General features: G+C 38.8%; 1 protein-coding gene across 9 annotated transcripts in view; it reads left to right on the top strand.

The window, feature by feature from the left end:
* The window catches only part of TRAPPC9 (trafficking protein particle complex subunit 9), a 626,356-nt gene that overhangs the window by 23,069 nt on the left and 589,288 nt on the right, over positions 1-13,999 (top strand). For 6 of the 9 annotated variants that reach the window (XM_070631026.1, XM_070631021.1, XM_070631030.1 and 3 more), the window contains exons 4-5: positions 889-1,017; positions 9,280-9,306. In XM_070631026.1, coding sequence (XP_070487127.1) covers positions 889-1,017; positions 9,280-9,306 — 156 coding nt within the window. The remainder of the gene's footprint in view (positions 1-888; positions 1,018-9,279; positions 9,307-13,999) is intronic. The other 3 variants (XM_070631024.1, XM_070631022.1, XM_070631028.1) reach the window with 1 other exon arrangement.

Here is a 13,999-nt window from a genome sequence, read left to right as displayed (position 1 = left end):
TGGTATGTGAATTATATCTCAATTTGAAAAACTAAATCAAAACAAAACAACAAACCTACTTCAAAGGGCAGCCTTTTATGATCCCTCCAGGCAAAGGGTGTACAGAACTCTGTCTATTATGGAGCTAACCCTTTGTGCTGGAATTGCGTATTTAGCTGTTTTTCTCCTTCAGGGACTGTCTCATGGGAGTGGGAGGCATGGTCTGTGTGTCTCCATCATCTGGCATATTGTAGATGTCCCATAAATTCTTGTTAAATGAATGTTGTGTGAGTAAGAATTAAAGTAGGGTTCTTTCCTTGAGGAAGCAGTTTAGTCTGTCGGTCACTTATGATAATACAAGTCAGAGTGAAGTAACCAAGTAAGTTCTTTGATGGAAGCTTAACAATGTGCTGTAGAACACATTAAATATAAGAATATTTAAAGTGGACTTAGGTTTCATAATTTGGCTTCTTAAAGAGGATAGAGAAATAAAAGTAGGAAAGAGAAGGAGTGAGAACTAGGAAGAGATGGCGGAAAAGAAAGAAAGAGATAAAGGGTTAAGCAGGGTGAGAAAGACAGAATATGAGTTTTACTTAGTTTTCTTGAAAGAGAAGTCTATAAATACCTGTTGTTGATTGGTGGAATATAACTGTATCCCCTCGAGCTATAGCATTAGGGCCTCTGCAGCAGGTACTTATCCAGAAGGCATGGTACCCACTTGTGTACCTCACACCCAGAGAGTGGTCACCAGGGTTGGTAGGGTTCCTAAAGAAGGTGTGTGGAGATCTTTGTTTTGGGGAAAAATTGGCATTTCCACATTATCTGTTCAAATCATTCTTAGCCGTTGCAATTTGAGCTAATGATGGGCCACTAACTTTACTAATTGTCCTTTTTTTTTTTAATGCCCAGCTGCCCTTGAAGGGTTATGTTCAGCTTCTGTCATCTATCACTATCCTGCTGGAACTGGTGGTAAGACTGGAGCTCGAAGGTGTCAGGGCAGCTCTCTTCCTGCTGAAGCAGCCAACAGACATCGACCGGGTAAGCTCCGCTCTTTCCTCTGACCTGGCCTCATCTACGGTCTTGCAAGTGGGAGTAATTTACTACTTGTCCCTCTGAGTTAAAGCTGACTATTGTTTAAAGTATAAAATCGGTTGAATCAGAAATCTTGCGCATGAGACATTTTCTTCTGATTTTATTGGATATTTATTGATCTTCTTGAATCTTATTGAATAATGTTAATAGAGTACACTGATTGGTTGATTCCTGGAAAACTTGCATAAAATTTCATGGTAGACCAACCTTGAAGTTCTGTTTCTGGGTCTTTTTTATAATTTCTGTGAGTTATGAAAATTATGATTTAATAGCTAAATGAGGGCCTGGGGGCTGTTTCTTATTTTCCTGGTTCTTGAAGTTCTCTTAATGAGTTAAATTTGATTTGCTTATGTTTGTTAGCACCAATGAAGAGTGAAAAGTCTTCTTTGGAGGAGCAGACCCACAAATGCTTGTTGAATAAACTTGACCCTTTTGACTGTTAATGAATGAACTTGCCAGGATATAGTTGTCATATTGCACAGATCACAAAGATAATAACATAGAATGCAGAGATCAAGGCTATACACAAAACTGCCAGGTGTTTTTTAATCCATGAGATTTTTAGATACCTTTTTCCTCAAAGAGAAAGCCTATGGTAGTTGGCATGTATTGGTTGGGGAAGAGCCTTAAATTTCTTTTTTTCCTGCATTATGCCATCCCCTATCACCAGCAAAGAATGCAGAGCCGGCCTTTCCGAACCAGTTACAGTAGCCGCACAGTCTGAATCTGGGCGCGCTCTTTGTAGAACTGCTTAGATGAATCTATAATGGTTCTCGAAGATATTTTATTGCTCTTCAGCACAGCATTCCTAATGGTTTCAGTGGTGTCTCAGTTATTTGGGAGGAAAGTAAAGCAGGCTGAGAAGTGACATAGAAAGTCTGAGGTTGAGGATCTCTCAGCTCCTGCCTTTCCTGAGCTTTGGTTCTGACCTGAGATGTTCCGTCAGTGTTCACCACCTGTGTTATTCCTTGTCGTTATAAGTGCTGTCTCTGGTATGAGATTACGGCGTTTTAAGTCGTATTGTCTTCTCTAGTCAGTGACCAGATGCTAAAATCTCCAGCACACTCAGAGAGGTGAAAACGTGCCTTATGTTCTCTTTAGAAGAGAGTTTTCTGTGCTCTCCATGGGCGTCCTTTTGCTGGAGGTTGTTTTTTGTCCCCTGTGATCTGAAGAGTTATAATGCACCGAGGCTGTTCTGTGGATGTGATTAGTGAGACTCGAGAGTCTTGGAAAATGTTTCATTTTTGCCCCTTGCTGAGTGTAGACAAAAACAGTTTTAAGCTTTTTTGAAAAACTGCTCTGTCTATAGTAGAGAAATGTCTTTATTTAGCTTTACATGGTGTAAGAACCTTGAGAACTTTTACTGTTGGAGACGGTCTTTGGGGAAAACCTCCAGTGAAACCCAGACTAGAGCTGAGAGAGCGCTTATCTCCTTACATCAGTGATAGTGTTACTCCCTTTCCAGCAGTGGGGGGTCCAGATGCATTAATGGGCTTGACAGCGTGACCAGATATGTTACTTCATCTTGGATAATTAATTTCAAGATTATTCAGTTTGTAGTGGCAACCTCGTCTTACATCAGGAATTTATGGCGTCTACTATCTGAGGTGAAGACCAGACAAACTAATTATTTAACATTCTTCCTTGAATTTATATCTCAGGTTCCTTTTTCAACAGCAAAACAGAAGAAATACAGGCGTCATTTAATGTCAGCGTGACCTGGAACAAGTTGCTTAATTTCCCTGTGCCTCAATTTCCTTATCTGTAAAATGAGGAAGATAACAATAGTAACTTATAGGGTTCTTGTGAACGAGAGACACATATAAAGTTCCTAGAACAATCCTAGCCAGCACTTGATAAATGTTAGCAGCTATTATTAATACTATTGTTATTATTGTTGATTGTTCAAGTTGTTTTAAGACTTGGTAGTATGAGTTCATGAATAGTGTTAAAAGACTCTAGATATCTCAGATCCAGATGACATGTATTCAAGCAGATTTCCTCTGAGAAAAGAGATTTTTTTCCCTCTTAAAACTGAGTCATCTTAGTTTCAAAAAGAATTCTGTAGTCCCTAACTCTTTTTGCTTTAATTCTCCTTTTGTTTTAATTGTTTTTTTTTTGAACTTTACTTTCTTAGTATTCAAAGGTTAGAAGCCACTAATTCTTTTTTCTGGGGACTTGTATATGAACCTGTAAGTCTATAATTAACAGACAGAACTTGGTTTATGAAAAAAACCAATAGGACATTCTGCACTCAGTCCAAAAGGTAATGCTTCTTGACATGTAACTATTTCTCCTTTATGGTCTATCTTAGTTTATTAATAGTAATCACCATCATCATAATTATCAACATAGCCATGAATTATTCGGCACCCACCATAGGCCAGCGGCTGTGCCAAATGCTTTCTGTTTTACCTCAGAACAGGCATCTGAGGGTAGGTATCAGTGCCTCCTTTTTGCAGGTGAGGAACTGAAGTTTAGAGATGAGGTAACTTGCCCCAAATCACGTGCTTGAAGGCTCCGGACTTGAACCCAGGTTGGTATGACTGCACAGTATGCATTAATTGCTCCTCTAATCAGCCTCCCATTGACTGGTATTCTGAAATTCTGTGAGTTCGTAAATGACAGATTTTAGTGGTCTCAGCCTGAGAAGGTCTTAAAAGAAGAGCTATCAGTGAAAATATGAGATAGAGTTGCATAGATTAAAATTGTGCATTTTCACAAATGTTTTATTCTCAGCTAAAAAAACTAAAAAGTTAGTATCTTTTTGTTTTCTCAATTCTGTAAGCACAGAAAATTACAATGCAAAGAGCAGTGGGTTTTGAAAATCTACCATTGCTAATGACTTACTTCTTGTTTTTCTCTAGTGATGCTTGTTGAGAGAAAAAGTGATAAAGACTGAATTGGTTTTATGTAGTCTTTAGTACGGAAGAAAAGATTAATTCAGTGAATGTTGAGCGAAAGTAAAAATCTATACTCTTTTCTTTCCTGATGATGAATATATAAGTTTTATGGACGTGGGACTTGTCAGCTTTGTACTTATGGCCTAAGTATATTTCCTCATTTGTGAACTTAGAATAATGTTATTTACCTTGTAGGGTTGTGAGAGTTAGATACTATGTATGTAAAGCCCCTAAGAGGTGCTCTATAAAAATTCGCCATCACAATGACATAGATTGTTTAGAAGCAGCAAGTTTGAATACTGAAGAGGGTGATTTATTTCTGGTGCTTATTCAACACGTATATGCATATGATATATATGAATATGATTTAAAGTGATAAGGATTCAGTTACTTTCTTTTAGTGTGATATGAAATTTTGATGAAATCAGTGTCATTCTAGTAGGATAGGGAATAGCTAAATTGCCTTAAGCAGAAGAACTTAAATATTATGTGTACAGAATGTATATTTTTACAATTCAGAATTCATATTGCCATGTAATCGTCCACTAAAACCTTTAAATCACTAGGAATTTGACCATAGCGATTAAGTTTAGAAAAATTGATATTGAGCTGTTTTCAGGGAATAAGCTTATCTCTTTGGTGATTGAAGAAAATTTTGATTTTTTTTCTGTACCTTAGTAGGTTAAAAAAAATTAAACTGTTGATTCGACATCTGTCACTTTTCCTTTATAGAGAGAATAAAAGGGAGCTCATGCTGTTTTAATATGTCAATAAACGTTTTTGTATTTCAATAAAATTGTGTGTTGTGTAGTTACTAGCCCTTTGGGAAGTATTTTGCAAGACTTAGACTTCCCACTATTGGAAAAATGCAGATGTGACTTTTATGAATATAGGGTTAGTATAGATCCCTTGGTTTTTGGTATAGTGCAAGAGACAAGGTGTAGGAGTAAGCTTTGCTACAGCTTGCTAGAAGGACAGATTCCCTGGATCTCACCCCTCTATCTATAAAGTGAAGAGGCTGGACTGAGTGCCTAAGATTCCTTCCTGTTCTAAGATTAGTTACCATGATCCTGTGTTTTTTGTTTATATTCAGCATCATTAAAGATTTAAGATTAAGTACTGACTTCCACTCCCTTCCCTGAAGTAGAATTCAGTATGTGCTAGCTAAGCTTTTAGTTATGGTCTCTGAGCATCCTATTTTTAAAATCCTTACTGATCATTGCTTATATGCAGCCAATTTTTTGGTTGCATCTTTTCCAGCAACTTGGGAAGCCTTTTTTGGCCATAGGTGGCGCTGTTGCACTTTTAAAAGTCAATTTTCCTGTTTGTAAAAGAAGACAACGTTCCTTTAATTTGATTTCTTTGTTTAATGCTTCAGCATAGCACAATGTCCATTATGTCTGGATACCTAGAAAAAGTATTCTAGTTATATCTTATTTTTATTCTCTCATCTCAGCGTGAAAATTTCAGACTTGCTGTGCGAACAATGGCGAAATTAGACTTTTCTTCCAATATTAGAAACCAGTCAGCCATGATCTTATAAAAAAGATAGAAAAGGTCTCTGGAGCACCTTAAAGCTGAAAAACGAATTGAACTCTCTGAGTATTGAACTTACTGTTGTATGTTAATTAATGGGCGGTCATTTGCTATCGTGGAGAGAGCCCAGTCTTTTGACTTGGGTTTGAGTGTGCAGTCATGCAAATTTGAGTCAGTTCTTTCTCAGTTTTTTCCTTGTCTGTAAAATGGGAATGCTAATATTGTCTTTGTACAATTGTCAATATTAGAGAGAAATTAAGTAAAGTGTTTAGAACAGTGGTTGTTTCATAAAAGATCTCCCAAAATTTAGCTATTATTTTGTATGAAGCCATCATTTTATAGTCTTTGGCAATTACTAAGAAATTAAAATAGGAAAATATGATTTTTATCAGGAAAAATTCAGTTAAGAAATGAGTGAAATCTTTGAAGAGGATCGGTAGTTCCTATACTCGTGATTTAGCAGCAGCATCAGAGAGAGGGACGTTGTGCAGCCACCCTGCACCTACGTGAAACCATTGAATTATAGTTAATTAGTATACGTTGAGGGTTAAGGGGGCCCAATAATTACAGTCCAATTTTCTCCACCAGGCAATTGAGAGATGAGACAAAAGAGTAGGCAGGTGGAGGTAAATGTCACCTTTATTACTGATAAGGCCACATTCTCCGTGAACTTTAGGGATACAGGAAAATGGGTAACTTAATTCTCTATCCAGGATCTGGACAGACTCAGCCAGTCCCAGGCAGCTTTGGGCCACAGCAGGCCGTCCTATGAGAGGACCTGCCGCTGTCATACTCAGGGCGTGGAGGTGGGAGACGTGTCCAGCTTGTCTCCCACCGCTAGTCCTCCTCGCGTAATGGAGTGATTTATGAGTTTAGGGAGTTTGGGAGACAAGCAGGGCATGTGAAACCCTTCCTGTTCCCTCGGGTGCTGGGCACCCTCAGGAAGCACCCAGGGTACTCGGCTCCTCCACGTCCCGAGTCAGGAATTTTGAGGGAAAGGCCTTCCTCGTGGAAACCAGAGGAACAGGGAGGAAGTGTCCCTTTGCCTCAGTTTAAAGAGGTCCCGGGATGGACAGAAAGGCGCTTCCCGAGAATTGGTAAATAGGGAAATAAGGCTATCCTTTAGCACGTGGACTAGCAAGGAAATGCAAAAGACAATTGGAATGGAGATTTATAAAATCACCTTAATAGTTAACATCTGTTGAGCACTTAAAACGTGCTACAGACTTTTCTAAGCATTTTATATAAACTGATTTAATCTTTTAATCCTCACAACAACCCAATAAGGTAGGTTTGGTTATTATCCCAATTTTACTGATGTGGACATTGAGGCACAGAGAGGGTGAGTAACCTGATCAAGGTCACAGAGCTAGGAAGTGGCAGAGCTGGGATTTAAACCTTGGCAGTCTGGCTTCCAGGCCCCCAGAGATTGGCTTTGGGGGTTCAGTAGTATCAGCATGTCTGTAGATCTATATGTACATCTATGCATCAGGCAGGGGGTTGGCCAGCCTAGAGAGGGCAGGAAAGGGAGAGTTACACAAGTGTTCACAGTTGGTCTGGGCCGTGGTCCACGCAGACTGCACTGTGATCAGCATCAGTCGTTTGTCTAGGCAGCAGGTCTGTCCCTGTAACAGAAGTTCAGTCCGTCAAATTAATCTAGAAAACTCCGCTCGATCTGCTTCTGTCCATGCTTGCCGTACAGCCTCCTGCCTGTGGTGGTGCCGTGGGGAGAAGATGTGCCGATTGTTGAACTCTGCCTGATAATTTTTTGTCTCCTGTTACATTAATAAGTTAAGCCTCTGGTTGTCTTACATCAGTTTCCGATGAGTCTGGTTAATGTGAAATTAGTTCATTGGAGCCGAATGGTGCTGATCACCACATATCTGAGCACATCAAGGTGCTTCTGCCTGTGGAGACCTGGCTGGAGGGTGCCCCTCCTTCTCATCGTGTGATTTCTTCAAACAGCACTCGTTGTTATTCCCCCTCCCACCCACACAAGACAGGAAGCTTTCTTTTTAAAAATTTTTTATTTTATTTTTTTTAAGAAGCCTTCTGAGTAGGCCAGATAATCAGATAGCAACGTCCATGTGTTACTCGCACCAATCAGAAAACTATTAAGTACCTGGAAGTGAGTTCAATAAAAAAAAGGGCTTCCAGGAAGCCAATTAGATATGAAAGTCCATTTGGTAAAAAGCTGTCCATTTTTTCATGGTTGAACTTTTTCTTTGGTTTTTGAAAAAATTATCTGGGCCAGGTGGCTTACAGATCCACATTGGATTAGATGAGGAGAATTTAAAAAGCCGAAAGGGGTTGTTTCGAGTGAGAATGATAGTCAACTGCCTGTGTGAGGCATGAGACAGGAGAGATTTTTACAAATTGAATAAATTAGCTTTAAAAGCCCTGTAATCTGAGTGCACTTAGCATGGGGCCCAGTTCCTTACTGGACGCTGAGAGGTCAAATAATTGATGATTGTGATAATGACTCTGAGGCATCAAAAAGTTTCAGTTGTATTCCCTATTTAAAGGACATGGCACAGGATAATTTATGTGACCGGGTTATTCACTGAACAAAAAGCTTTTAGGGTTATCTGGAAACCCAGAGTCCCCCAAGGCTCCACATGGCTGCATGTCTCTTCAGCACAGATCTGTCAGCTCGTGTCGTGGGCGTGGCATCGTGGAGAGTGGGGCGGTGGAGCATGCCTCATTCTCCCTCTGCAGCGGGGTCCATCATCCCGGTCTACTTTGTGGGGCTGCTCTGAGAACCACACCTGATGGTTGTCGAGCACTGTGCTGGGCGTATAGTTGGTATTCAATAGCAAGCACCTGTTTTTTATTAGAATTGTGGCTTCTATAGAGTGCAGTGATTTTTAGTCTGCATTTAAAAATAGAGATTGACATACACAAAATAGCTCTTAAATAGGACCATGATCATGGGGCCTGTTCCCTATATAGACAATTGAATGGATACGCTATTTCAGTAAGAATATCTGTTATTGGGACATACCTTTTTGATTCTTGTTAATGTGTCTAAAAATGATCATAGCTAATGATAAACATGACTCTTGGAACCAGAAACTCTTAGGGTGTGTTTTGGCATCTTGGGAAATTACATTCTACAGAGAAGGCTGATTGGATCAAATATCATTGATATTTGGATAGTTTAGCAGATGATCAAGACTTTCAAAAGCTTCTTGATAATAATGAGATTAACCATTTTGTATTTTAAGCTAATTACAAAGCTATCTTCTCAAAGTTGGAAATCTTTAGCTTGTGAAATGTCCAGTAATTCATTGTGTGGGTGTGCGTGAGGGTGTGTGTGTGCATGTGCAAGTGTGAAATTTAGGAGGGTAGTGATAAGTTCTGTCTAACCTCTGGTACCTTTTATCCCCTATTTCAAGGTGTGAGCATATATTTCATATATTTGCGCAAATGAATTACTCTTCCTTTGCCATTTGGCATATGTGTGGAATTAAGATATTCTCATGCTTGTTTAAGAAGAGCTGGGGAGCATGAGTGTAGAAAGTGGCAAGAGAAAGAGGCAAGGAGGCACTTATTGTGCAGGATCTGAGGAATAGTATTCTTTTCTTTCCTTCTAAAGCAAAAAGGCACTGAACTTGTAACATACTGTTACTCAGAATTACTTTTCTGATCAGGTGGAAGTGTCTCAGATTTTTCAAGGCTATATGAATTATGAAATGTGATTTAGTAGTTATCTTTAAAAGTAGTTTTGTTTTCCAAATAAAAGACCATAATCTGTTCTTTCTTCCAGGGGCACAAGAAGTTCTCATTGACCCAGGTACATGATCTATGTGCTCAGTTTCTTTTGGTTGTTTTTTTAAGTGCTTGTTTCATGGTGATGTGAATGAATGCTTAAAATTTCTGGATGATGATCTTTGGAACATTCTGATTTAAGTAATTTTAAATCAGAATTGTTAAAAAACCTGATTATTGTTTGGTCTTTGTTTGATGGGGCACTCTGTTGATTTATGTTGTCTGTTGAAGAGGAAAATTCTTCCTCAGCATGGTTAAGTGAATGATTTGCGAAGTGTGCGTTTAAAATTCTTTGACTGCATTGAGCATGCTTGTCTAGTTAATTTTGAATTTATTCATAGTAATGACTTTGCTCTGATTCTATGCTTTATGCTCCTCTCAACATGAATTTGAATTCTCTACTGCATTTCGCATATGTGTTCTTAACAGGGAAAGAAATTTTGCATTTTTTACTGAGGTGGGTTTTCCTTTCCCCTCTTAACAGCTTCTGTAATTAATACAGCAAAAATCTCTTTTATTGCAGTGCTTAATTATTTCATAATGAGCTCTATTATTTTCTGGCTTAATCAGAAACAATGACAAAGGGTAAATAATAAAAAAATGAAAAACTTCCTTCCTCTGAAGAATAGAAATCAGATAGGCATGCTTCCACATGCTTTGTCACAACACGTGTGCTTGCATTTCCTTGTGTATCTTGATTCTGAAATGAAATTGCTTTAGGTTTGCAGATTTTTGTTTGAACATTTGTGTTGAGTCCTTTCTCTAGGCTGATGTTTCTTGATAAGGTTTATGGAAAGTGAAGAGGAAGCAAAACCAGTGCTTTGTTTTGTTTTCAGGAGACCTGAGTTGCTGATGAGAAACAATGGAGGGGTGGGCCAAGGGGCTGAAGGACATCCCCCCACCTCCGACCCCGGCCGAAATCGATAAACAGTTAAATCGATGTTAGATGGATTGGTGTTTGACCAATAGAAGTTACTGAGTCCACTCTAGCCAGTGGAAAGTATGCCTGATGGAGAGTACTGAATTTCAGTGTGTCGAGCACCTTACTTACAGGAGAATTAGGTGCTTATACTAAGTAGAAGAAGCTTAGAGCTATCAGAAAAATCAGTCATCTGTTGAGATAAACAAAGAATATTTTTTATTTCTGAAATTTTTCAAAATAAGGTTATACAGAGATGAAATTAAGTGTAGAGTGCTGGGAGTAAAAGTGAGGTGGTTCTGTGGGGCCCTGTCATTCGGGGATGTATCAGATCTTGCCGTAGAGGTTGAGGCTAGCAGGGAGAGGACACAGGAACCAGCATTTGGGGTCTGAGGGCATCTTCTGTATTGGTCCCAAATTAGAAAAATGTAGACTTGGTCTCCATTACCCGAGGGAGAGCAAGTAGACAACCGAGACTCTGCTCTCCCCGCACATTCCAGTTCCCGCTGTGGCCACTCCAGTTTGCCTGTCACCTTCTGGCCTCCGCTCAGAGAGGCCTGTGGACCAGGACTGCCCGCAGCTTTTCTTCACTTACTAAGATCTCCTCTGTCTTTCAGGCCTTAATCTCTTCTCTGCTTTTAAACCCTGGCGAACGTATCATTGGTAAACGTGTTGGTGGGGAGTCGCTTCACAACCCCCAGGAGCAATGTGATGGGCTTCTCCTCATCCCTAAGTCTGAACAGCAAGCGTTCTCCGGGGGGTGGTGAAATTGTTCAGCCCCGTAGAAAACCCATCCGCGTAAGGCTGTCACACAAGTACATCGCTTTTCTTTTTGAGTTTTAAACAGATATACTATTCGAAACAAACCGTTGTAGATTTTTTTTGCTGCCTGCTTTTCCCACAACCGTTTTGAAGGCCAGAAGGAAAAGCGCTTCCTTGTCTTTGGTGCTGGCTTGCGTGCGTGTTTTAAGAACCAAGCTTCTCCCCAGTCATTTGGAGGGTTCCAAGCCGTTGATCTGTGTTTGAAACAGATGCTTCGTGGCATCTAGCTGTTTTTTCTTGTCGTTTCTGAACACTTCATGTACGTCCAGCACTGCTTCAAGTGAAATGAACTTTTGGCCAATTTCAATTACTCAAATTTGCTTTTCCAGTTTTCAAGTTGTGAGGAGTTTCCTCTTCCTATAATAAAAATTAGCAGTCTGCTTACTTCACTTACTGCGTGAAGGCAAAGGTGCTTTTTATTTCTTTTTTAACGGCTTTAATACAATTCACCCGTTAAAGCGTATGGTGGTTTTTACTGCATTCCAAAGAGTTGTGCCCCCATCACCAAAATCAATCTTAGGACATTTTCGTCCCCCTCACAGGAAGCCCCGTACCCGTGAGCAGTTCCTGCCCATTTCCCCAGGCAACCACTTGTCTGTCTCTGTGGATTTGCCTATTCTGGACGTTTCATATAAATGGAATCATACAACATGTGGTCTTTTGTGACTGACTGCTTTCACTTAAAATAATGTTTTTAGGGTTCATCCATGTTGTAGTGTGGCTCAGTACTTCATTTTTTTTTTTTTTAATTGCTGAAGAATACTCCGCTGTATGGATCTACCACTTTTGGTTTACCCATTCATCAGTTGATGGACATTTAGGTTGTTTCTAATTTTTGAGTATGATGGTATCATTACTATTTTTTATTTTTATTATTTTACTATTTTATTTTTATTTTGAGTATGATGGTATCATTAATATTATGAGTGATGATGCTATGAACATTCATGTATACTTTTTATATGGACATATGTTTTCAGTTCTCTTATGTATATGACCAGGAAGTAGAATTGCTGGGTCATGTGGTAACTAAATGTTTAATTTTTTTTTTTTTTACGATTTTATTTTTCCTTTTTCTCCCCAAAGCCCCCTGGTACATAGTTGTGTATTTTTAGTTTCTAAATGTTTAATTTTTTGAGGAACTGCCAGATTATTTTCCAAAGTGGTTGCACTATTTTACATTCTCTCCAGCAGTGTATGAGAATTCCAGTTTCTCTACATCCTCGCCACCGCTGGTTACTATCTTTTTGATTATAGCTGTCCTAGTGACTGTGAAGTGGTATTTCATTGTAGTTTTGATTTGCATTTCCTTGATAGTTAATGATATTGAGCATCTTTCCACTGTGCTTTAGTGGCCATTTGTATATTTTCTTTGGAAAATTGTCTCTTCAGATCCTTTATCCATTTTTAAATAATTTATCTTTTTATTATTGAGTTGTAGAAGTTCTTTTTATATTCTAGGTACAAGTCCCTTATTAGATATATGATTTGTAAAAATTTTCTCCTATTCTGTCTTGTCTTTTCACTTTCTTAGAGGGTAGAAGTTTTAAATTTTGATGGAGTCCAGTTTATGTATGTTTTCTTTGTTGCTTGTGCTTTTGGTGTCATATCTAAGATAAGGTGTTTTGTATAAACCTTACCTGTAAAGCGGTTTAATCCTCAGAACAATTCTAGGAGATAGGCACCGTTGTTATCTCCGGTCTATAGATGAGGAAACTGGGTTGCAGAAAAATTCATTGACTTGATCAAGGTCTCAGCTAGTTAGTGGTGATGTGGGAATTTAAACCCACAGTTTTGTCTCCAGCATCTATTCTCTTAACCACCATACTCTATTCCTTCCTCTATGAATCAGTTATTAACAAGTCTTTGCTTATTTTCTTTCTTACAGGTTTTTCCTCATTGAGGACCTCATCTCTTCATTTACTTTGCAGAGCTCGGTGTGGGTTTATTTTAGGTGTAATGTGGGCAGAAGCATTGCTATTAGTTAATTTCTGCATTACTTACCGTCTGGTGATGATTGTTGCTAATTGATCAAACAAATCATACGTAAGGCTTTTCTGGTCACTACACTGAAAGTAGAGTCATGACTACAGAATGTTCAAAGAAAGTTTTTGATTGATTGCATTTTGCTAACCAATGAAATAAAAACCCCAGTGTTGAAATAGATTGTAAGCCTTCCAGAATAGGGCCGTTGTCTTCCTTCTGATTCATCGTTTGGTTGTAGCGTCTAGAAAGTGCCTTATGGTCCAGCAGGTTAGTTAGAACCTGGTGCTCATGAACCATTGTGTATATTGACAGAATTTTGACGACAGTATCTATTGTTTGTTTCACGAGGGAAAGGATAATATAGAAATATCCCTCAGATCTATCTTAAAAGTCTGCAATTTTGAGAAGAGTTCCACAAACTATACAAGGGTCTTTTCACCAATTTTAGGTCTATCTAAGACACATTGTGGTTACGTAACAGAGTAAATTCATTAACTAGATTAGACAAGAGATGTGTAATATTGATTATTTGTCTTAATTAAAATATTCTCCTTAGTTAAAGTAATTAGTGCCTGTGAGTAAACAAAAATAAACTTGCCTTTATGTGTGATATAGGGCAGAGTTCCTATAGTATATATGTGTTTCTATGTTTTTCAGAGCATTTTTATAGCTTTTCAACAATATTCTAACTTTAGAAATCCATTTAAAAAAATGCTCTCTGTGTCTAGTGCAGTTTGTACTGAGTTTCTCCTGTCTTATACACAGAATTCCACTGTCTCCTAGGTAGAGACTTTCCTCTCATTGTACTGAGTTAGTGTCACAGGTATAGGAACTGTGACTTCTAAGCCTTTTCTTTCCATGTCTTTTTTTTTTTAAAGATTGGCACCTGAGCTAACAACTGTTGCCAATCTTCTTCCCTCACCACACCCCACCCCAACCCCGCCCCAAATCCCCCCAGTACATTGTTGTATATTTTTTAGTTGTGGGTCCT

Source organism: Equus przewalskii, chromosome 8 (assembly GCF_037783145.1).
Source record: "Equus przewalskii isolate Varuska chromosome 8, EquPr2, whole genome shotgun sequence".
In the NCBI taxonomy this organism is placed as follows: Eukaryota; Metazoa; Chordata; class Mammalia; order Perissodactyla; family Equidae; genus Equus; species Equus przewalskii.
This window is presented reverse-complemented; position numbering and strand designations above follow the sequence as displayed.